Genomic DNA, 25,177 nt, shown 5'->3' on the forward strand with positions numbered 1-25,177 from the left:
CAACTAACACTCAATTAATGGTCGACCATTCTAAACCATATCTTTTAATCTAGAATTTTAATGTATGATTAAAGTTAAAGTTAGATTTGTGGTGATCTAATAAGTTGATGTCAAGTGTGCAGGTGCAGGTTACTTGATTATGATAAAGTCCTTGCGAGTGAATCTAAGTAATGACAAAGACCTAGTGAGTGAAGCAAGATAGTAAAAAAGTCCTAACGAATGAAGTTAGGCAACAGCGACGTTCTAATGAGTAAAGATGGACAACCGAAGTTTTGGTTGGGAGCCAAGCAAGAAAGTCCTAGTTGGGTGTTAGATGAAGCAAGCCCAGTGAACACTTAGCTAACAAAAGTCTTAATTGAGTATTAGGTGAATCAAGTCCAAGTAGAGTTAGCTGAGAGCTGAAGACTTGACAAACAAGTCTAAGTGGAAGCTACTAGGAGCTATGGCTTGGCAACTCAGTCTAGATGAGTCAACTAGAGGCTAAACTCTAGACCCAATGTAAATGCAAGTAACTTTAAATTTTATATTCTACTCATTACGTGTAACTACTGTAGGAAAACATGTTCAACAATTCCAGACTATCGCAGGGAGTATTGGGTAATTGTCCAGTGATAAGTCTCGACGAAGGAATTTCGGAGGATCTAGGCGACCTTATTGGATCTAGCCAACTGAAGGATACGGGCGACCGGAGCAGCTTTCAGGCGACCGAGAAATAGCATTATCAACAATACGAGCAAGTCGGGTCAAGATAAGATTTAACCCTTATCCAGTTGATTAGAAAGCTTCGTTAACATTATCTAATGGAAAAACGTTGTAGTCATGTTAGTACTAATACAAGTGACCAAGTAGGCTCCAAGCAACTAGAGGAGTACTATAAAAGGAGGTTTGAGATAGAGCTTAATAATCACTCAATCTGACATTAAACAAACTTATTAGCCTTATAAACTCTATTGAATTGGCATCGGCGGCAAGAGTGACAATTGGGTGCGTGCTAGATGATGTTGAGCAGTAGGGAGGCCACTGACGAGGAGTACAACTAGCTGATGGATGTTGGGAGGCTTTCCAATAATAGAATTTTGAGATGATCTACAATTTAGAGGGGAAGTTAGTTGGGTTCGCGTGACAATATTATGCGGTGTTGTAGGAGATGTGGGATAAATTTCATTCTGCCTGTATAGGCACTGTCCCAACCTCTCAAAATGAGGTGGTGGGACCCACTACTTAAGTGTGGATCCCATCATCCCAATGTAAGAAGTTGGGGCAGTGCCTATACAGACAGAATCGAATTAACCGAGATGTGGAGCACGTATCTAGGACATTAACAAGAGTACGCCAATGAAGGTGCCCCACGCGTTGGTCACTTTAACTCTGTGTGGCACCCCTATGGTGGTCGTGCCATGACGATCTACAGTGGCATGATGATAGGAGACTACATTATCACACTCGTCATCGATACTCGACCGATGACTGGTGGCAGATGATCTGATCTGGCGTCAACATGCGAGAAAGAGGTTGGTGGTGTTTTTTGTTAACAAAAAGAAGGTTTTGAACAATTGGATAAGGATAGTAGGAGGTCAACAATAGGCGGGTGAGATAAATTTTTCTTTATTTTGTTAATAAACAAATAGCTTATTTACATAACTTAAAACAACTTACCCATTAACCCTCTACTCCTTAACATCCACTATCCACTATCCACTATCCACTAACCAAAACCACTAATTCAACCCCTTTATCTCTTACAAGTGATTTTGTTAGAATGTTTGTCAATTGTTCGTGTGTATTGTGGTACTTTAAATATAATTTTTATTTTTAATTAAATCTTGAATCAAATATCGGTATATATGCTTAGTCCTATCATGGAAAATAGTATATTTTGTCATTACAAATATTACCTTATTATCATAAAAAAATCAATTGTATCTTCTTGTTCTTAAAGATCTATAAGAATTCTTCTAATTAAGTTGCTGCTATATATTTTACTTCTAGGAAGGATAATATTGTAGTGAGTTCATTTTCACGTATTGTGAAATCATTTTGTAAAAATAGTCATCAATCTTATCATACCATACTAATGGGCTTGTTTTAGACATCAATCCTTTGCCTCCTAGCCTTCAATGGCAAAACCGTTAGGTTGAGCGACATAACCTTCTCCTTGAAAGTCTTTATTTAGAAAATACATATTGACCTCGAATTAATAAAGAGGTCAATGTAGCTGTGGCTAAGATAATTCTCACCATTTTAAATTGAGCATCCGTTGAAAAAATTTCTTTAAAATCAATACTTTATTATTGTGAATACCTTTTTGCCACAAGCCGAGAATACCTTTATTACTTTATTAACTAATGTAATTGTTGAATGATTTCATTAGCATGATATTTCATTTTAACACACACTTGAGACCAATTACATTTTTGGCTTAGGCAGATTTACCATCATGTTTCATTTTTATAGTTTAACATTACTATTTCTTCAAAAGTTGTAGGTTCTGTAACCAAAAAAAAAGAAAAGTAAATTGACCTGATTCATAGATTCCTTTTAAAAAAATAGATTCGTTATCTTAGTGACCCTCTTAATACCGATCCCATGAATATGAAAGGAGGTATATGTAGGTACACAGGTCATAGATGTATGGTGGGATAAATCTCAAGTTGTCAGTTCCTAAGAATCGATCTCTAACCATTACGCCAGAAATATTATGAGTCCACCATCTGCGCTGCGCCATGAGGACCATAGATTCCTTTTAAAGATCTAACTTTTGTTGGAAGTGTTTCATCAAAAAAATTCTTGTAAAGAGGATGAGTTGTTACTTCTTGATTTCATGGTGAGAAAATTATCTAAAAGAAGATGATTCAACATCTTGAGTTGTTGAAGTCTTGTTCTTCATTGGGATGAACTTGAGTCTCTTTATGTTTTTTACTCCTATTTCAACTCAAATCTTCAACAAAAAGTATATATTTCCTTCTAATTAATTTGTTACTAAGAGGATTATACAACTAATATGTTTTGGATTGATTGCAATATCCAATAAAAATATTTTTTTAAGATTTTTCTTTAAATTTTTGATGAAATTGAGAACTTATCAAATCATAGGCAATACAACCAAAGATCCTTAAAGTAGGTTATTAATGATATTCAACCTTATCATGCTTCATATGGTATTTGATTTAAAATAAATCTGATTGAGAAATATTCATTAAAATAAATCTTATTGAGAAATATTCATCAAACAGAGATATTTTGCCACTATTTCAACCTAAAAAAGATTTGAAAGTCCTTTAATATCTAACAAGCTTCTAGTCATTTCTACAACTATTTAATTTTTTTGTTCAACTACACTATTTTACTTTAGTGTATGATGCATTGTCAACTCCCTATAAATACCATGCTCTTCACAAAGGTAATTAAATTCTTGAAATAAAAACTCTATGCAGAGTCTTTATTAAAGTACACTTCTATTTTTTATAAGTATTTTGTATTTTCTAAAATTGCCCAAAGTCTCTAACTTATCTATTAGAAAATAAACTCAACTCATTCAACTAAAATCGTTAAAAAATAATAATAAAATATTAACTTCCACCAAGTAATATAGTTTTCATATACTCATATAAGTCGATGTAAATTATCTTAAGGCATTCTGAAGCTCTTCACGATTGCCCACTTGGAAAATGCATCCTTATCTATTTTCCATGAATGCACCCTTCACATACATCAAGATAGCTAATTTGAGATAATCCAAAGACCATACTTTTTCATTTAAAAGTTATATGCCTTTGATAATGAGATGTCTATATCTCAATTGCCACGTTATGGATTTCATTATTCTCACATGTAATAAGAGTTGGGTTGTTAGTGGGGTTTCTAGGGATTTTATGTGGAAAAAACACATAAATGCAGCGGAAAAAAGATCTTTCCAGAGATCCATGCGAATGTAGTATACTCATTCTTACTACTCTATTAAGTTAGAAGAGTAACTTTTATTGCGTGAATAAAATAATCTCGACAGTAACTTGGCTTTGTCGGATCTCAGCGCGATTAGAGTGGTTGCGCCTCTTTGGTATCCACACGAACAAGCCCTTCATTTATCCAACGAACTTAGTATTCAGAGAAGCACCAACTATGTAGGGCTAGCAACAAACTTTATGGTGTTCGATCAAGACTAGAAGAAGAGGAAGAAGACTAGATTTTCATCATCATGAAAATGAATTCCAAAAGGCTTTTATACTCATCTAAGGAATACAAAAAGTTTTTTTTGTCTTTTGGTTTTCTTTTAATTAATGCTCCATTAATTTCTATTAATGAACATTAAACCACTTTAGTGGTTGAGTCTAATCCAATGAATTTAATTCAGATTAGACTCAATTCAACAATTCAATGGTTGAATTTATTTGAATCTGACTCCATGAGTCTAATTTAGATTAAACTTAACCCAATAATCTTAGAGTCCATTATATTTTAGTCAAACTAAAATAAATTCATCTCCAAATCAACATTTCTTTGTGTATGACCTAAGAGGCTCTCGTAACGTTGATAACGTCTCTAAAATCATTTTAGAGACATAAGCAATGAACAACATCTAGCAATACATCATTACTATCCAAGTGACGAGAATATCGAGATCTAACTTAACCTTTCTATGTATGTTATCTTGTATGACTTGGTTCTTCTATCCTTGATATCTAGATTGATCAATGAGGCATAGACCATGTCATTCTCTTATCAATTTTTGTGTTTCTTAATTTCCAAGTAGACACACTCAATTAAATAAACTTAATATCTCATATTAACTAATTTAAGCATAGTCATGCATTCTTGTGCTCTACTTAATCAAGGGACTCATAAATATCACTTTCATCATATAGAATGAATAGATCCCATCTACATTACTCACATCCCTCTACATAACTTATTGCATACTCAGTGATTGACTTTATAGTCCACCTTGTCATAGGTGACGTTTGTCAATATCAAAGTACATCACTATTTATGTAGGGTGTTGGTGCAGTTTTGCACTAACGATTTAACTCAGGTTTTGATGAATGACAAGTAAGTTAAGTTATGTTTTATTTAGATCTAACCACTTGATTAAGTGTGCAGGAAATCCAGCTAGTGTTGGAATGTATACTAAAAGCCTAGCTTTTGTATAAACATTTATTTAGAAATAAAAGAATCACATTGGTCAAAAATATCTACATTTATATTAAGTGTAGTTGTTCAATTAATTTATATCGTAGATAACATGGTGTGTGGTGTCACACACAGAAGATCATGTTATCGGTTCTTTATAAATTATAAACAATAGCTCACGACTAAGATGGAAAGGAACAAACCGTTGGAATAGTCGTAGTGTAATTAGGTATTAGTTTATCTTGACTAATAAATTACACTAGTACATTCTAAGTATATTGAGTAGGACCATTTTAGGTAAGTTCTTTTGTACTGACTTAATAAAAGAACTAGACCTTAGTTATAATGGAAGTGTGTGCTCTTAATCCTAATATAATAACAAGCACATATATTTAGTATTTATTTCTTTAACTTATCAAAGGGTGAGATTTAGCTCGATAAATCAATAGGCCCGATAAGTTGGGAAATGATACTACTTATAGTGTGTGTTGTTGATTATAGAAGGAAACTGTGTCCTAGTAATCTAGGTTGAGAATGTCCCCAAGAGGAGCTCATAAGGATTGCCATGTTAAACTCTGCAGGTGAACTTAATCTGACATGACGATGAGGTTGAGTGGTACTACTCTTCGACTAAGATATTAATTAAGTGAGTCGTTAGTAAGTCATTTAATTAGTGGGCATTCGACATCTTAAACACAGGGAGACTAACACACTCATAATAAGAAGGAGCCCAAAACGTAATTTGTGATTGGTGCGGTAGTTCAATAATAGTTCTTTAGTGGTATGAATTATTATTGATGAAATTAAGTTGAGTGTTCGGGGCGAACACGGGAAGCTTAATTTCATAGGGAGACCAAAGCCAATTCCTCCTCTCGGTCCCTATCGTAACCTCTTGTATTTAGAGATTTATACTCACCACATACCTACCTTCTTACCCACTCTTTAGTGGTCAGCCAAGCTAGCTTGGAACCCAAGCTAGGGCCGGCCAAGATCCAAAGATTGAGCCAAGATTAGTGGCCGACCCTAGCTTGGAGTCCAAGCTAGGTGTGGCCGACCACATATAATATAAAAGGGATTTTATTTAAATCTTTTCTTATGTGGATAACATGGTTTTAAAAGAGAGTTTAAAATTTAAATCTTTCCTTTTATAGCGTTCTACAAAAAGATTAAGAAAAGATTTAAAATCTTTCCTTATTTGTAGATTGAAAGGAGGATTTTAATTTTAAGAAATTTTTTCTTTTTTAACCATGTTCATGATTTAAAAGAAAGGTTAAAATTTAAATCTTTCCTTTTATAGCGTTTTACAAAAGATTAAGAAAAGATTTGAAATCTTTCCTTATTTGTAGATTGAAAGGAGGATTTTAATTTTAAGAAAACTTTCCTTTTTTTTAACCATGTTCATGATTTAAAAGAGAGTTTAAAAATTAAATATTTCTTTTATAAGTTTCTACAAGAGATTAAGAAAAGATTTGATATATTTCCTTATTTGTAGATTGAAAGGAGATTTTAATTTTTAGAGATAACTTTCGTTTTGGAAATTATCCACATGTTTAAAAGAAAGATTTTAATTTATAAAAATTCCTTGTTATAATCCATCATGAAGGAAAAATTATTGGAGAAATTTTTTATAAATTTCCGGAAACAAATTAGGAATTTTTAATTCTTGTGTTGATTAAAACTCTCCTTGTTTGGGATTTAAAAGTGGCCGGCCATGTTATGTGAGAAAAGGAAATTATTTTTTAATTAAATAAATTTTCTTTTTCATGGCAAAAGAATTAAGGAAGATTTTATTTAAATTTCCTTATTTGCCAAGACCAAAGATTATAAAAGAGGGGGTAGAGGTGCCTTCATGGCAAGAACAACTCTATTATTTTTCTCCCTCTCTTCTTTGGTGTGATCGGCCCTTCAAGTTCTTCCCTCTCCTTTTTCTTTCTTCTCTTTGGTGGCCGAATCTCTTCAACCTTTGAAGCTTGGAAGGTGGCCGAATTTTGCTTGGAGAAGAAGAAGGAAAAGGAGGCTTTGTTTCTAGCATCCCTTGGAGCTTGGTGGTGGCGTCTGGACCTCTACTTCTCTTGGAGAATTGATGGTGGCCGAATCTATCTTGGAGAAGAAGGAGCTTGGTGGTTCTCATCTCGGTAGATCGTTGCCCACACAACGTCCGAGATTAGATGAGGAATACGGTAGAAGATCAAGAGGTCGTTGTATACAAAGGAAGGTATAATTAGTAATTATTTCCGCATCATACTAGTTATTTTTCTTTTGTATGAATTCCAAACACAAGAGGCATTAGATCTAGTTTTCGAATTTGTTTTCGAGTTTGTGTTTTCTTTGTTTTTCGAATTTATGATTCGATTGTTCTTTTTGGTTAAACCTATAGTTATTTAAGAAAATTAAATATTAGCTTTCCTTAAAAAGCTTTGTCTAGGCGGTGGTGGTTGCTCCCATATCCAAGAAGGTCATGTGCCTCGCCATGCAGTCCTGGAAGCCAATTTTGAAAATTAATATTTAATAGAATTAATAACATAGGTGGATTTGGATCAATAGTGTTAAATTCCGCTTACGATCCAAATCTAAACCATCAAGAACAGATAAGTTAAATTTGGAATCAATAATGTTAAGTTCCGTCTACGATTCCTAATTTAACTTCTAAAGAACACAATGTTGGAGCAATCCCAATGGTCCGTGCGACCATGTGTTTTGGTGTTTGGGCAAAGAGTTTAAGTTAGGTTCACCCTTGTATTTGGTATGTGTATTTGAGTTGTGCAGGTTTGCAGGATACACATGCGACTTAGGTTGATGACTTCAGGTCCGGTGAAGGATGAAGCATCCGAGGGACCATGGACAAGGCAACGAGGACAAGGGCCGAGGGAAGTGACTTCGAGGCATACACGAAGGATGACACTGGGGACGAGCCGCGGGCTTGAATGCATCTGAGGGACGAGAGCCAAAGGAAGTAGGCTTGAAGGCAAGAGGTTAAAGCTACAAAAGAAGCATCAAGTGAGTCATAAGGGTGAGGGTACGAGTGCACGAGAGATTGTACTCGGAGTAAAATTTTAGTTTTAGGGTTTTATTGTAGCAATTTTGTAGCAGTATTGTCGCGTTAATGTAGCAGTACTGTAGCATTATGTAGCAGTCGACTGGTGCAGTCGACTGGGTGCGAACATAATGGTTCTGTTCGTTCGGTCAGTGTGGATCAGTCGACTGCATGTTTTAGTAGTCGACTGCACCAGTTGACTGCAAGTTTTAGCAGTCGACTGGTATCGAGCCGTTGGGATGTAACGGTCGAATTTCCACAGAGGGCAGTCGACTGCATGTTTTGGCAGTCGACTGGTAGGCGGGGTTTTCAACCCGCGGCCTATATAACCAAAGCTTGGGAGCTTGGCTATAGTTGACGAAATTAGTGGTGGTAAACCCTAATTAGTAGTCTACTAGTCTCAAGAGTCTTGGTTGGTGTTGTGGTGAGGTTTCTCCACCCACAAGGAGTGACTTGAGATAGCCGGAGTTTGCCGGGGCTAATCCACCGACGGATAGGGATCGTCCACCTCAAGGACACGCCGTGGAGTAGGAGCAAGCAATCTCCGAACCACGTTAAATGATTGTGTAGCTTGGTTTAATTTCTTTCTTGTCTTTAGCTTTCTTTGTATTCATATTAGTTGGTATTTCTGCTGCGCAAACTAACAAGTGTAGGAAGCGAGTATTTGGGGGTGCTGTCTATCCAACCCCCCTTCAAGCCGACCACCGATCCCCTCACACACAATAGGTTGTTTAGGAAAGGTTCGACACTTGTACAAAATTTTTGTACGATGGAACCGGTACGATATTCCTAGGACCAACCAACAGCTAGGTCAACGGGTCGACCGGATAGCTGGTACGAAATCCTGCTAGGTCGACAGGCAGACCGAATAGCTGGTATGATATTCAGCTAGGTCGACGGGTTGATCGGATATCTGGTAAGAAGTCTAGCTAGGTCAATGGGTCAATCGGATAGTTGGCATAAAGTCCAGACAGGTTGACAGGCTGACCGGATGTCTGACAAACTGGTAAGTTAAGGTAAGTCACTGGAGGAGAGTGACCAAGTGAAGACACATCCCGGTTGAAGGGACGATAGGCGTCGGTCCATTTTAGGTTCATTTGAGATCTCTAAGCTGAGACCTTGACTAGTTCCTGGTCCTGGGAGGACAGGAACTAATTAATACTGCTCATTATTATTGTACTAATATTTGTCTTGTAGGTTATTATTTTATTTATTGGACTAACGTTGTTTTGCAGAACAAAGGAGTACATTTACCTTCGGATGAACAGTGTCTGAAGGCGCCTTTAAGCTTGACAGAAGGTGCCTTCGTACTGTTCATAGAAGACGTATTTCATGGCCATGGAAGGCGCCTTTCGCGAGATAAAGTTTAGCCGAAGTCGTGGATAAGCACCGGACTATTCGGGATCAAACTTACCTCATTAGAGGCGCCTTCCATGACTATGGAAGGCACCTTCCATGCCTTTTATAAGGCTGTCTCGAGAAGACATTAGACAACAACACTTATACGAGCTACTGCGCGTTCATTTGAAGTTCCGATTGCTCCGGGCTCCTGCTACGATTCTGCTGTAAAGCTGCTACGCCCGACGACTGTTCCGAGGACTTCAGATCGCGGTCGGCAGAGCGACATCGACACGAGCACTCCCACTTTAATCTTTAAGTGTCTGTAATTTTCTTTTGCAATTAATTACTGCAAAATGACAAGTGCAGTGTGTTGCACTTGTTCAACTTTTTTATACTCAATTTCTTCTTCCGGAGGTATCGGAAGAGGCCTTTAGTAGATTACCCATCGATAGGCTCGCGGGACCTGTGTATTGGAGTAGGAGTCGTCAAAGGTTCCGAACCAAGTAAACCGTTCGTATCTTTTTGTGTTCTCATTCTTCTTAGTTTTCCGCTGCGTTCATACTTTGATTTTAAAATAAAAAAATGAGTTTTTGAAAATCACGTGATTCATCCCCCCTCACGTGTGATCGATCCAATATAGGGAACCGTAATGACTTCAGGTCTAAAGATTATTTATACCAATAGTCATTATAAGAATTTTATGACACTCATATAACGATTCATGAAACATTCTCATGGCGGGTCAATTCACTACATATTCTCTAATATATACCCATGTTTTAACTTGATATCTCATATCCATGGTTTGTGAAATTAAGTCATCAATTGACCTATATGCTAGTCTCAATGCATTAATATTTTTCTTTATATTAATACTTGATTAAGAATAGTTAAGAGCAGTATCTATATATATCTACAGTCTTCCATTATCAATTTAACTAATTGATATGGTGTAGACTAGAATTTACTATCCTAGGACATTATTATACTCATTCATTTAACACAAATATGAAGTAAATATAATAATCATAAACTTTACCTTTTATTAATGAAATATGATATAAAATGTTCTAAGTCAATCAACTCTTGATTAACTCTTAGGGCTTACATTAACAATTTTAAGTGAAAATATTTTATTTTCTATCATTTGCAACTAACAATGGATTGCCAAGAATTTTTGTGTGTAAAAACGCATGTTCCATTAACAAAACTACATAGCCACCCACAATCAACTATCAATATTTAACAAACTATGTGTCAGATTAGGAAAAAAAGACATTATACAATAATTTTATTTTATCATCGTTAGTCCCCATAGCAAGTGTATTTACTTTCAACTTGAATTTACTTGTTATCTCTAAATCTAATTTACATCTTCTATCATTTTCTACTATGAAAGTCTCCTCTTTCACGTCCTCCTACAATAAAATTTTTCCTTTTTTTTTTTTTTTTTTTTTGGGTCTCCCCTCACTTGAGAAGCTTTAGATATCTTTTCTGATCTATTTCGTTTGGGCTCATGAGCTTGTAAAGAATCTAATAATTCATCAAAGAAAAAATTGCGAAGTCTTTAGCCTCCTCAATTACAGTTATTATATTATCATATTTTACGGTCAAACTTCATAAAACTTTGGGAACAATAATTGCATCATGTTTTTCTCAATAAAACTTTATTTGACTAATAATTAAAGTTACTCTAGAAAAAACAATTGACAATCTTTAGTACCCTTCAAGGGTAAGATTTTGGAGTTTCGACTTCAAATTTACTTTTGCAATTTTAAAGTTTCACTGCTTTTAATTATTTTCTCCTATTCTCTCTTAGTTGACTTTTATCGTCGTTAAAATTTTTATCTACTAAATTTTAAGATTTGAATAGAGTTTTCATTTCCAATATTCGTACCACCCTCATTTAGAACTACATTTAATGTCTTTCTTACTTAACTCAATGTGTTTAACACTTAACTAAACCAAAATGGACGGCCATGATTCAATCGAGACACCCAGTCATATCTTGGCTCCATCACCAAACCCTAAACCCTAACTCGCCGTCTCTATAAATATCATCTTCCCTAGTCTTGCGTCTCTACCATTCTTCTCGTTGCAGAATCCCTAGTCGCCGACATGAGGCCTCCAAGGGGTTAGTATTTGTTCATTGCAGCACCTCTCTTTTCATTTTAGTGATTGCTGAAGGAATCATCTTTCATCATTTTGTTAATTTGGTTGGAGGAAGAAAATGATGCTAAGTAGGTTTGGGTTCTGATGTTTTTCATCAGGCGGTGGTAGCTTCAGGGGCCGGAGCGATGGTGGAGGAGGGAGAGGCAGGGGGAGAGGATTCGGAGGTCGAGGCGGTGGGGCAGAAGGCCGTGGTGGTGGAAGGGGCCGTGGAGGCGGACGAGGAGGTAGGGGAGGAAGCGGCCGTGGTGGAGGCCGAGGCGGGGGTATGAAGGGCGGGAGCAGGGTTGTTGTCCAGCCACACCGGCATGATGGAGTTTTCCTGGCTAAAGGGAAAGAAGACGCGCTCTGCACGAAGAACATGGTCTCTGGTGAATCTGTTTATGGCGAGAAGCGAGTTTCTGTTCAGGTGATTTATCTGTCTTCACATTATCTGTGATCATTGTGTTTTCTGTGTTAGTGATATTTAACTTTGTCTTGCTATTGTAGAATGAGGATGGGACTAAAGTTGAGTACAGGATATGGAATCCGTTCCGGTCAAAACTTGCAGCAGCTATAATTGGTGGCGTGGACAACATTTGGATTGTAAGTTCTCCATGATTACTCAAAAGACTTAGATTGCTAGTCATTATTCTGTGTTTGATGTGTGGCTAGATGGTCTTATAGTAAGTTCCTGTTGATAATCACCAACTTATAATTTCACTCCTTACTGATGATCAAAATTCAAAAGATATATTGGCAATATAGTAAACATCAGATATTGCCTTTTCATCTAGTGGTCTAACATAATAGCTCAAGCATGCATCTCTCTGTCCATTGTTCTTAGTTGCTGTTTTTGTTGCTGAATGTTTTGAGTTCGTGATATGTATGACCGTTAAAGCCCAATCAAGCTGCCAAGCTCTATAAGAGGGCAGTTGCCACACTGAAATTTTATATAATTTCTTGGGGTTTTCTTCAAAACATTCATTTTAATGAAGAATTCATGCTTTTAATCAGATTGATTTTGTGAAGTATAAGTGTGACGGATTTCAGCGTTAATTGTACCTAGAAGCAGTTTGGTACACTTGATTATGGCCATCTAATTATTTCTTTTTTCACCTGGATTTGTAAAGACAAGCTAAAACTTTTTTTTCACTGGCTCTTTTCTTTATTGCTTGATATTCTGCATTGATGGTTTATTATTATTGCAGTAATGTTATGTTTTATATTTAGGCTCCTGGCACTCGTGTTCTGTATCTTGGTGGTGCATCAGGGACTACAGTGTCTCATGTTTCTGACATTGTTGGACCTGTAAGTTTATCTAAAGTTTTATGGTTTCTAGTGCTAAATTTGTTGGATAAAATACAATTCAATATGTATTTCTTATTATTTTGCATTTTTACAGACAGGAGTTGTGTATGCTGTGGAATTCTCACATCGAAGTGGTAGAGATCTTGTAAATATGGCCAAAAAGCGTACTAATGTGATTCCCATAATAGAGGATGCTAGACATCCTGCTAGATATAGGATGTTGGTTGGCATGGTGGATGTTATTTTTTCAGATGTGGCTCAGCCTGATCAGGTAAGGATTTCAGCACTAGATCCATGTAGTTCAACATGCCATTTGCCTTGATCCCAATCTAATTTTGAATTTGGAAAGTTTGGAGGTGTACATGAATTGTATATAATTAGAGTCTTCAATTGGAGTTGAAGCATTATTCCTCATTATTCCTGGGAAATTGGTTTCTTTTTTTGCTTATTGTGCTAGTGACATTTTTTTTATGATGCATCAATAAAATGATTTTGATTTGTTGAAGTGATTGATATCCTTTAATTTTGTCATTTTTGAGTTATTATGGACTCATTCATCCACTAACTCAACATCAGATTTGAACATGCAAGAATTTATGATATTCATCTTAATATTAGGAAGCTTTTGTTTCAATGTACTTAGAATTTTTTTTTCTTGAAAATTTATTTAGTCTTTGATATAAAATTTCATGCATAAGTTGAATTTACTCGGATTCCCCTTTAAGACAACATGGATGATACAGATTTGAGTTTTTGATGCATATGAGTGGACAAATTATTCCAATGTCAGTCTTTTATTTTTTTATTTTTTTGCAATCAAGTTATTGACTTTGTTCAAGTTATTGACATCCTTCAGAATATCATTTGGAGTTATCATGGGCTATATGCCATTATTTTATTTCAGTCATCAACTTTTTAACTACACAGAAATTTGGATATGTTGCAATCTACAATTTTGTATTAAAATGAAGAAACTTTTGTTTTGATATTAAATGTTGAATTTTCCAAGATTGGTTTCAATTTTGATTTAGAAGTTCCATGCATATGATGAAGTTACTCGGATTCCCCTTCAGGACATCATGGATGATGCAGATTCGAGTTTCTGATGCACATTAACTCTAGTGCCTTATATGCTCATTGCAGTTTTTTGGTTGTTTTCATTTTAAATTTTATGCTCATTGCAGTTTTTGGCAGATTTCATTTAATATTTATCCTTCATAATATATTACATCTTAAGGGACTCTTGATATGATTAACATTATTTTCCTTTTATTCCATAAAATTTCTTGTGCTGTTTCTTTCTTTGTCTGATTGGTTGATTTGTGGTGGCTTAAATATTACTTGTGATTGCTCTCATTATACATTTTATGTGAATCTACTTTATTTTTCTTTTATTTCAATAAGTTTTCTTGTTTTTCTTTGTTGAATGGGTAAGATGATTAGCAAAAATAGTATTTGTAAATGAACTTTTCTAGTTGAAATGATTGCTGTCTGCTTTTGGTTACAAGAAACTCATTGGTAAAGTTGCTTTGCCGTTTGCCAACTGCAATATAAAGACCCTATTAGTCTAATAATTTGACAATGTAGGAAATATGAAAAATTGTTAAAATGTGAAAATATATTTATAATACACATGCCAAGGAACTATAAATGATGTGCTTCCTCACCCTTACAATTGACAACCTTTGATTTTGTCTACACTGGATGATAATGTATTGCACGAGAAGTCTAATTTGTATGATTATCTCTGAATTCCTTTTCTAATTAAATAGTACGTTTTTAACTAATTATTTTCTATTTCAAGATAATATCCATCTCTAATGTTTAGTTGTCTTTAGTCTTTATTGTTATGTTTGGGAATTATTTCCACTATTATACCCCTTCACCACTCCAATAATATGAGCGGTACATAAAGTTTTCAACTACCAAAGCAACTCTGGTATTTAGCGTCTCTTCCCAGTCTATGTAGCTAAGTGAATTGTCAAGGAATTTACTGATTATTCTTGACTCTGTTGATGGGTGAGAAGCAACCTATGGTTAAGGAAAAACTAGAGGACAGAATGTATTATCCATTTGAGGTGCGATATTAGCTTTTTAAACTTGATTCTTTTAAGTTTTTCATTGGCTCTAGTATTCTTGCAGGCAAGAATCTTGGCTCTGAATGCTTCATACTTCTTGAAGAATGGTGGACATTTTGTGATTTCAATTAAGGTAGCCTAGATTTTCCTTTCATCTATATACTTCCGATCTAGGTTATCATTTATTTCAGTACTCATTGTATACTGTCTGCGTGCTCCCTGTCACAGGCCAACTGCATTGACTCCACTGTTCCTTCCGAGGTTGTTTTTGCCCAGGAAGTGAAAAAGCTCCAGGCAGAACAATTCAAACCTTCAGAGCAAGTCACTTTGGAACCATTTGAAAGGGACCATGCCTGTGTTGTTGGTGGCTATCGCATGCTTAAGAAACAGAAAGTCGCCTCTGAAAGATGAGCATTTATCTCAATTGCTCTGAGCAAGTGTTGTCCACCTCTTTATGTTTGCATTCAAGTCATTTTGTTTACAAATGCTTGAAAAGAACGTTGAATTTTGAGAATCAAGTCTATCAATATTATCTTATATATTTGTCATACTATTTTGATATATAATAGGAATCTTCTGTTGTCGATTATCTGTCATTCATCAAATGGTTAGTAGAATTAGCTGATGCTTCGTAGCTATGGATGTAACCTAGAAAAGGGTTTCTATTGCCTCATAGTAGAATGTAACTTTGAATTCACTTATTTGGGGTTTTAGAGTTTAGGGTTTAGATTGATGGTTAATTGGTGATCGTTGACACTGGGTGGCGATCAATCATTGGTTGGCACTTGGCAATAGTGCTCTTTTTTTCCTTCAAAGTTTAGATGGATTAATGACGAAGAAGGTTCAAAGCCCTCTTGTGACTTCTTGTTCTTCAACATTTCATTCATTAAGTTTCATTGTACTCTTTGTCCCTTTCTCCTCTTCATTGGCACTTTCTTTGAACCTTGTGGTCAAGGCTATCCCTTCATCGTCTTCCTAGTCTTCTTGGGCGATTGGAAACTCCATGTCATTTGATTTTAGTGTTAATCTTGTTTTTGCTCAATTGAGTTGGGTAGGAACACTACTCTTATGCACTTGAACTCCTTTGCCCACTTGATAGATGCAAGTGAGAGTTTGTGCATTAAGTTCCCTTCAGTGCGGGTATCAAGAAAAAATTGAATGAGGCGAGATGCTTGCTATTGTTGGTATCCTAACTCAATTTGAGATCTGGATTACTTTAGGGCATCTGTCCTCGTTGCATTGTGAGATGGAAAATAAGAAAGTTTTAGTTCCACACTGAGGCATTGCCCGTGGCAGCCACTTAAGGAAAATCAAGGGTTGATGCTAATAGTGTTAAAATGAGTCGAGTGTGATATCACCTAACTCTCACTGGACTATATTGGAAACAACTTAAATTGAGACGAATTCTGTATAACTCGGCTTGTTTGATCCAACGCTTAGCGTGATCCAACCCCTATCAAGCCTCGGTAGGCACAACTCCCACGTTAGTTCTAGTCTGGCATAGCCCGACCTCTATTAGGCTATCTATATTGGGCACAACTTAAATTGAGACGAATTATGGATGACCTTGCTTGTTTGATCCTATATATGCTTAGCAGGATCCAACCTCTATCAAGCCTCACCAAGCACAGCTCCTGTGTGTTCATGCATACCAATGCAGATTTGTTATGCAATCCAAGAGGCTCAGGATCAAACTCAAGCTCAAGATCAAGCTGCATTGCACACAAACATCAAGAGCGGCGGCGAATGTGTGGGAGACGTTGACCTTGCAACCGTTAAGGCGCTGAAAAAAACAATGCTAAATTGGTTGAAAAGTGCTAACAATAATAATAATAATAATTAAATCTTTATCCTGTGTTAAATGGATCGACTATTTGACCAACTAATCTGTGCCACATCCGCCATGCCATGGGAGCATATCTCTTAGTCTAAAAAAATAGATAAAAGAATGAATCATTTATAATTATAATTGGATTGCGGTCGTGATCCGGTCGTAATTAGTTGTGATCTCTCCGCTCAGCGTCCAGTAACTTGAACATTTGTCCATTTCTAGCGGCCTTCGGACAGCCTCCGGCCGTCCGTTCCGACTCAAACTATAACCTGGGATGATGAACCCAGAAAGGGATCGCAACTAATTATGACCGGATCACAACTAATTACGATCAAATCACGATCACAATCCAACTACAATTACGAGTAGTCCAACTCCTAATCCACTTTGTTTTTACCAACATATCTGGTCTCCCATGCCATGGCTTTATCTGTAATTGTCTTTCTGATTTGGCTTAATCGAAGTATTGCCAATTTGATCCGTCCCCCGAGCCTGAATTTTGTTTTCAAGGAAAATAAAATAAAATATATATGGCATCGCCTTTCTTAACATTCTCTTCTTTTATTTGCCAAATTTTAAGCATGAACAATTTGACAGTCTTAATAAATGATTGTTATTCTGCTAATTTTATCTTAATTAGCACTTGATCTTTATGCTATGTTTACTCGGAAGACTCCTCGTGGTGAGGCCACGATGTCATGGTCGCGACCTTGTGACTAAGTCGAGCCTTACTCATGACCTCGCAACGCAACGGGCAAGGCCACAGTCAATTTGTGGTCCGTTGTAGTCAAGATGCAAGATGCTATGATCAGATTGTTGGTGTATTACTAGGCTAGTGCTCAGAAATAAGATCAAACTTGACAGCTTTGAAAAGAAAGAACAAATGGATTGAACTTCAAATCGTGTTTTAAATATTATCCTTAATGTTTTATTTGGTCTATAAATTGTGCAATACAAATATTAAATATCCTATAGGATTAAATGAAGCTAATTGTCTAAACTTTACATTGAGTAAGACAATTTAAAAAATAAAGGAAAGGAGAGCTAGAATATGTTTTATTTTTCATCCAACTTAGTGTCTTTATAAACAATCAAGCACATCGTGATATTGAAATGACCAAAAGTCAGACTTTTCCTTCAAGTCTTTTCATTTATATAAATATCCAACAATCTCTCGCCATTTTCAATAATTAAAAATATTTTATTCATGGATTACAAAACACATCTTGATAATTTGTGCATCAATAATGATTATTTCGATTGAACCACTATCTTTTTGATGGTTTCTTATAAGTTTGTAAACCATTTTAGTAGCTAAGCTTTAAACTAAAGGTTTACGTAACAAACCACATGAATCATCACACACAGATTCACTTCTTTCCAATTGTTATAAACAACATACACTTTGTGTAATGCTACAATCCTTTCATGTATGTGTCAAAGTTTAAGTTCAAAATTTTAACGGATAATTAAATCCTACATTCATATAAGTAAGTTCTCAAATGCCCTTGCCATTTATGGTATTTTTAAAGACTTATTAAGAATCACTAAGTTAATCCTCACTTTACCAGCGGGAATTTAAACACTTATCTTTGATATAATGTTTCAACTTTTGTCTAATGTACTTTTTTCTACATTGAATCTAAGACTATGCAATGTGGTAGCGTTAGATTGATGTTTCCATTGTTGAAGGTTTACTTTTCAACGCATCTCAATTGAGGTTCTTTCAACCATATCTCTAGTTAATCCTTTTGTTAAAGGATCAACAAAGTTTTCTTTGGATTTAACATAATCTATGGTTATGACTCCACTTTTTATCAAGTCTTTAACTATACTATGTCTCACTCTAATATGTCTTGACTTGTCATTATAGACCTCACTATAAGCCTTGGCAATCATACTTGTGCTATCACAATGTATAGTTATAGGAGAGATAGGCTTTGGCCACATTGGTGTCTCATACAACAAGTTTCTTAGCTATTCAGCTTCCTTGCTAGCTGCAGTTAGAGCTACAAACTCAGCTGTCATGGTGGAGTCGGTTATGCATATTTGTTTCTTGGATGCCCAGGAAACAACTCCACCACCTAGAGTAAAGATCTAACCACTTGTTAAAGAGTGATTATCTTTATTCGTTATCCAACTAGCATTTGAGTATCCTTCAAATATTGAAAGATCTCCCTTATAGCTTATATTATAAATTATTGTGTTTTTGAGATATCTCAGAATTCTTGTAACACCTAACCAATATTGTTTGTTGGGTTTATTTGTATACCTACTTAACACCCCTACTGCATAAGTAATATCTAGACGTGTACAAGTCATGACATACATCAAGCTTTCTATCGCTTGTGAATATTTCAACTGTGATACCGTCGAACCCTCATTCTTGACATGGTCAATTTTAGGGTCCAAGAGAGTTAAAGCCGATTTACAATCATAGTGATTAAACATTTTGAGAACCTTTTCAATATAATGAGACTATGAGAGTAGGATTGATCCTTGTTATCTTTTGATCTTTATGCCTAGGATGACATCAACTTCTCCCATATCTTTCATATCAAACTTGCTTGATAGCAACTTTTTTATTTCTAAGACTTGCTCTAGGTTTGAACCGAAGATCAACATGTCATCCACATACAAACATATTATGACACCATTACCATTTGAATAGTTGCTGTATATATTGTAACGACCTAATTTTCCCTATTTAGAGTTCTAAAAGACCTTATTAAAATCTAGAAATGTTTTAGAAAAATTATAGAGATTTTTAGAAATTTTTAAAGTATTTATATACAATTTTTGGAGTTCGTTTAATATGTTTACAAACAGAAAGAAGATTTGACCAAAAATGTCATCCACATACAAACATATTATGACACCATTACCATTTGAATAGTTGCTGTATATATTGTAACGACCTAATTTTCCCTATTTAGAGTTCTAAAAGACCTTATTAAAATCTAGAAATGTTTTAGAAAAATTATAGAGATTTTTAGAAATTTTTAAAGTATTTATATACAATTTTTGGAGTTCGTTTAATATGTTTACAAACAGAAAGAAGATTTGACCAAAAATGTTGAAGTTGAGACTCGAACTCAAGACCTCCGGCCGAACCCAACCTAACCGGACACAGCCAACCAACTGGGCTGCGAGTGTTTAGTTAACCCTATATGTAACGAAATACATTTAAGCAGTAGTTAGGGAATAGGAAATAAATTGGAAATAAAAAGGGGGCTCGGCAGGATTCGAACCCGTGATTCCAAGTATGAGCCAAGCAGCAGCCAACCAACTGTGCTGTAATTGTTTCGTTAATCATATATGGGGCGGAATTAATTTAAGTAATAGTTGGAACTGAAATAACCTAGGTTATTAAAGGGAATTATTTTCCTTTCCCGAAACCTAATTCCTTTCTCACCTCTTCTCCTCACGCGGCGTCGCGACTTCTGCTCGGGCGAAGGAGGCGGCGGAGCTAGGTTAGGGCTTCTCTTCCGACGGCTGGTCAAGGTTCTCCGAGGGGTCTTCTCCACCTCCTTGAGATCCTCTCGTTGAGGAGAGTCCGTGAGCACAAGAAGAGACCGAGATCGCAAGCTTCTCCAAACCCGAGAAACTCATCTTCTCCGGTTGTAAGTCAAAGTATTCCAAGAAAAGGTGAGTTGCTTCTCACCTGCAGTAGGAGTTGTTTCGAGCTTTGATTCGTTTTCATGGCTTTCGGATTCTTGTTTCCTTTTGGATTTCGAAGCAAGTTTAAGGGGTTTTGTTTTGATGCTTACTGCCATGAACCCTAAAGAAAGATTAGATAGATTGTTGATGTTCTAAGGCGGGTTCGAAGATGTTTTACCTGTGACTTCAGAGATGTTTGATGTGCCCTGTAGTGGAATTGCCGTGAACCTTGCGTGGATGCAACTCGATGTTGCTCGGCTTCTGTGAGTAGTTGTGGTTTTGTGTGGAGGCAATCTGATGCTATTTCTGTTACTACGAATAGATGTGGGTTCCTTGTTTTGCTCTTTAATTAAGCTGGGATGACAGTTGTCTTGGTTCTCCTTAAAGTTTCTAGAATTTATGAATAGATTCTTTAATGATCAGATTTTCAATTTGTTGATAAATCAATTTAGCCATCATGCCATCAAAATTAAGCAATTATAGAGCATACTTAAAAATAGCTCCCTGTTTGAGCTCAGTAATTGCTGTGTTTTGCCGCCTCACAGAAATTATAGTGAGTACATTGCAAGAAGGTATTAATTCGTATTTTGCTTCCTAGCAATTGTGTGGTTGATGCATCTAAAGGTATTAACCCATATTTTGCTTGAGGAATTGCAACACTAATGGATTGTGTCCAGTTATCCATTCATCATAACAATTATACCTTTTAGAGACTTATGGGTAGTTGTAAGTAAAGCAAGATTAAGTTTTAAAGGTTAAAGGTTAAGAATTAAAGGTTAGAGATTTATTTGGAAGTGCATGTTTGCTAGTTGAGAATTAAAGGTTAACTGTTATCCTTACTTCAATTGATATGAACGGTGCATGTTTGCAATTATGAAAGTGCTTTAGTTTAGTTTATGTAGCTTTGCATTGTTCCGGATTAATGTAGATGGTAAGGTTCAGATTGTTCTTGCTATAACATCATGTTTCGGTCAAATCAAAAGTGCATGTTTTCAACCATGTTAATGCTCAAAGTAAAAGATAGATTTTTATCAGGCATTGTAATGCAGATTTAGTTTTGTTCTTTAGCAAATGCAGATTTCATTTATGCTATTTGAATATGCATGAGCAGATTTTTATTAAGTTTATATGCAGAATTTTATTAGCACAATATGCAGATGAGCAATTCTATTTTGATAGTATGCAGATTTTAGATAAGCATAGTATGCAGATTTTGTTAAGCTTTGCATGCAGATTTATGTTAAGCTTTGTATACAGATTTTCAGTACATAGGGTGTGTTCTAGTGCACACCAAGTGCTTGATAAAATGCTTAGCTCAATATATTGCTACAGTAGGCATTTTAATAGCTTAGTTAAATGCAATAGAAGCATTTAAAATAACTTATTTAGTCTTGCTTCAGCTTATATGGGACTACGGTCCAATGGGTGGGCTCCCACAGTCGCCTCTAGGTTCAGATAACCTAGTTCTAGGTTCAGATAACCTAGTCAAAGCAAGGTAAGAAAATTAGCTATGAAATCAGTATTTTATTTTCAGCAGTGGCACTGTACTGGATTAGATATCCATTGGGTTGGGCTCCCACAGTCGTCCCTAGGTTTAGATAACCTAGTAAACCCTACTAGACTCGGAACTTGCAATCCCGGGTTTAGTTAGGGATGCGCACAGCAAGTACAGTTGCCGGGCCCATCAGCAGCATGATTACTATTTTTATCTATTATGTAAATAGTTTTCAAAACTTCACAAATTAGTTATGTGAATACAAGTTAGACTCAGTTTAGCATTAATTAGTTCAGCTTATGTATTAGTTCAGTTTCCTGTTGATACACATGATAGTTCCATGATTAGCTATACATGTTTAGTATTTCAGTTAGTATGTTTCCTTTGCTATTTATGAGCATGATTAGCTATACATGTTTAGTATTTCAGTTAGTTAGATTCCTTTGCTAGTTATGAGCATGAGTAGCTATACATGTTAGCTTTTCAGTTAGTTGATTTCTTTGCTATTTATGAGCATGAGTAGTTTTACATGTTAGCTTTCAGTTTTAGCATGTTCTTATTTATATACATGCATATCGAGTTTTTGTGAGTAGGATAGCACTCACTAAGCTTTTAGCTTATAGATACTATTTTCCTCCTACTGCAGATAAAGGAAAAGCTAAAGTATGAGGAAGAAGGCGACAAGGAGATGCTGTGACGGTGTGTGATGTGTGGACTATGGAGATCCTTGAGACTTAGCTAAAGAACTCACTTAGTTTAAGATTTGTTATATTTCCTTTTCTTTTCTCCTTAATGCTATGATGAGGTTGAGATTGTAATTGAGATTATTTCCGCATTTGTAGTTTGATACCTTCTATTGTTGGAGTGATATGGTTGTTTGCCATTGCTAGAGTAGTTTCATATTTTTATTGTGCTATTATACTGCGTGGTTGTGAAATTATATGTTCCAGCCGCCTGTGGCTGAGTATACATGTTATGTATCCCAGTTTGGGGTCACCGGTACAGGGGAGACTCTGTAGAAATTTTTCGGTAGAGTTTCTATGTGATTTTTAATCATACCGGTTAAGTAGAGTTAGTAGTCAAGTAGCGGTCATCCTTAGAGTGTAGTAGTAGTAAGAAGGGTGGTCGTTACATATATATTTATCTGATTCATTGATTTTGAATCCACTAGCAAGTATTACTTGATCAAATTTTTGATGTCATTGCTTTGGAGCTTGTTTAAGTCCATACAATGACTTCACAAGTTTACACACTTTGTGCTCTTGTCCAAGTGCCACAAACCCTTCTGGTTATTTCATATACACCTCTTCATCTAACTCACCATTCAAAAATATAAGTTTTGTAAGTACCCCGGGGTTGATTTTGATGTGATTAACCAAGTTAAGTTAGGTTCTGCATTTCTTATGCCTTGTGTCTAAGTGTGCAGGGACTTAGGAACATAAGAAGTCGAGCGGAAGAAGCAGCTAGCGAGAAGGATGACACGGAAAGTGAGTTGACGGGCTTAGTGCATCGGAGGGACGAGATACTATGGAAGAGTATACCAGCGGATGAGAAGAACGTGCACAGTGCTTACGAGGGACAAGAAGCCGGAGAGGAAAACTATTCAAGAAGAAGGCCAGAGTTGGGTTTAGGTGAGCTCAACTCTGGACGGTCGGAGTATTACCCAAGCGACGAGATAGAAAATCAGTCAACCTGGAAGTTGATTGATTCCATGCACCCAGACTCTAGGCGCCCAGACTCTATGTGCCCAGACCAGGTCCAGGCGCTCAAATTCCTTCGGGCCACATCAGTAAGCCATTATCGAAGAGGATCAACATGAACCCACGTCAGCCGACTCCAGGCGCCCGAGAAGCCTTGATGTGTTGGAAAGAAGTTGTTGCCGAGTGGATTGAGGCGACCCAGTCCAGGTGCCCAAACTAGGTGTAGGCGATCAGAGTTGCCACATCAACTGACTGTTGGATAGAGACACATGTGAGGGGGGAGGGGGAGGGATGAATTATGTGGTTTTCAAAAACTTGCTTTTCGATTTTGAAATCAAAGTGCGCAGCGAAAAACTAAGAAAGTGAATTAGAAAAGCAAGCAAAAGAGCACACATTCATTTTTTACTTGGTTTAGAGCCTTCGGCGACTCTTACTCCAAGATTTAGGTCCCGTGGACCTATCAACGAGTAATCCACTAAAAACTTCTTCCAGAACTGTCAGAAGAGGGAATCGAGTAAAAAAAATAGTCGGAGAAGTATAACACGCTACACTTCCTATTTGTAGAAATTAAGTATAATAATTAACTTTATCACCAAACACTATTTGTAGTTGGTCGACTCAAGCTTGGTGTTTGGAAGGCTTCTCGGTGGCAGTTGGGCGTAGTAGAGTCACAGTATGGTAGTAGCAGTAAGCTGGAGCAGTTGAAAAGCCGATTGGACACGTAGAAGCTTGTATGGAAGTTCTGTATTGAATGCTCCTCGAGATACCCATTTAAAGGGTGTGGAAGGCGCCTTCCATACCCTTGAAGGCACCTTCCATAGGCCAAATTCTATCCTGCTTTCACTGCTCCTTATCTATGATGAAGTCTAAATTTTACCCCTTGGAAGGTACATTCCATAACACCAAAGGCGTCTTCCGTGAACAGTACGAAGACGCCTTCCAATGCTTGAAGGCGCCTTGAATACTGTTTATCTGAGACCTTTTTGCTCCTTTTGTCTTGTAAATTAGGTTAGTCCAATACAACAATAATCTAACCTATAAAATAACATTAGCATAATAATAATATGATTAATTTATGACTTAAACCATATCTTTCAAACCAGAATCTAGTCAGGGTCTCAATTTAGGTTTTTGAAAAGGACTTAAATTGGACTGACACCTACTGTCCCCTCAACTGGGATGCGTCCTCATTTAGTCACTCTCATCCAATGGCTTACCTTTACTTACCGTGTGTCAAGTTACCTCTTTAATGTCAATCTTACCCACCAGGTCTTCTTGCCAGAATTGCACATCCAGACTTTGCCACTCGGGAATCGCACATCCCGATCTCCTACTGGAATCACACATTCCGACTTTGTCACTCGGGAATCAACATCCCGACTAGACTTCCTACTTGGTGTCGGGCCCTCTTGACCCATCAAGTTAGTCAATCCTGCCACTCGATAACAGGGT

At 36.4% G+C, this 25,177-nt stretch overlaps 1 protein-coding gene and 2 non-coding genes across 3 annotated transcripts; all 3 read left to right on the plus strand.

Annotated features, from left to right (window-relative positions):
* Window positions 1-11,588: 11,588 nt before the first annotated feature.
* LOC122051167 (rRNA 2'-O-methyltransferase fibrillarin 1-like) lies at window positions 11,589-15,635 on the plus strand. The gene is made up of 7 exons (XM_042612143.1): window positions 11,589-11,636; window positions 11,773-12,080; window positions 12,161-12,256; window positions 12,884-12,961; window positions 13,056-13,232; window positions 15,104-15,172; window positions 15,268-15,635. The coding sequence occupies exons 1-7, from the start codon at window positions 11,621-11,623 to the stop codon at window positions 15,448-15,450; spliced, it is 927 nt and encodes a 308-aa protein (XP_042468077.1). The 5' UTR covers window positions 11,589-11,620; the 3' UTR covers window positions 15,451-15,635.
* LOC122054529 lies at window positions 13,651-13,722 on the plus strand. Its single transcript, XR_006132817.1, has one exon. It is a non-coding gene; the product is annotated as a small nucleolar RNA snoR60 (small nucleolar RNA).
* LOC122054528 lies at window positions 14,000-14,071 on the plus strand. Its single transcript, XR_006132816.1, has one exon. It is a non-coding gene; the product is annotated as a small nucleolar RNA snoR60 (small nucleolar RNA).
* Window positions 15,636-25,177: the final 9,542 nt, after the last annotated feature.

Source organism: Zingiber officinale, chromosome 3A (assembly GCF_018446385.1).
Source record: "Zingiber officinale cultivar Zhangliang chromosome 3A, Zo_v1.1, whole genome shotgun sequence".
Taxonomy (NCBI): domain Eukaryota; kingdom Viridiplantae; phylum Streptophyta; class Magnoliopsida; order Zingiberales; family Zingiberaceae; genus Zingiber; species Zingiber officinale.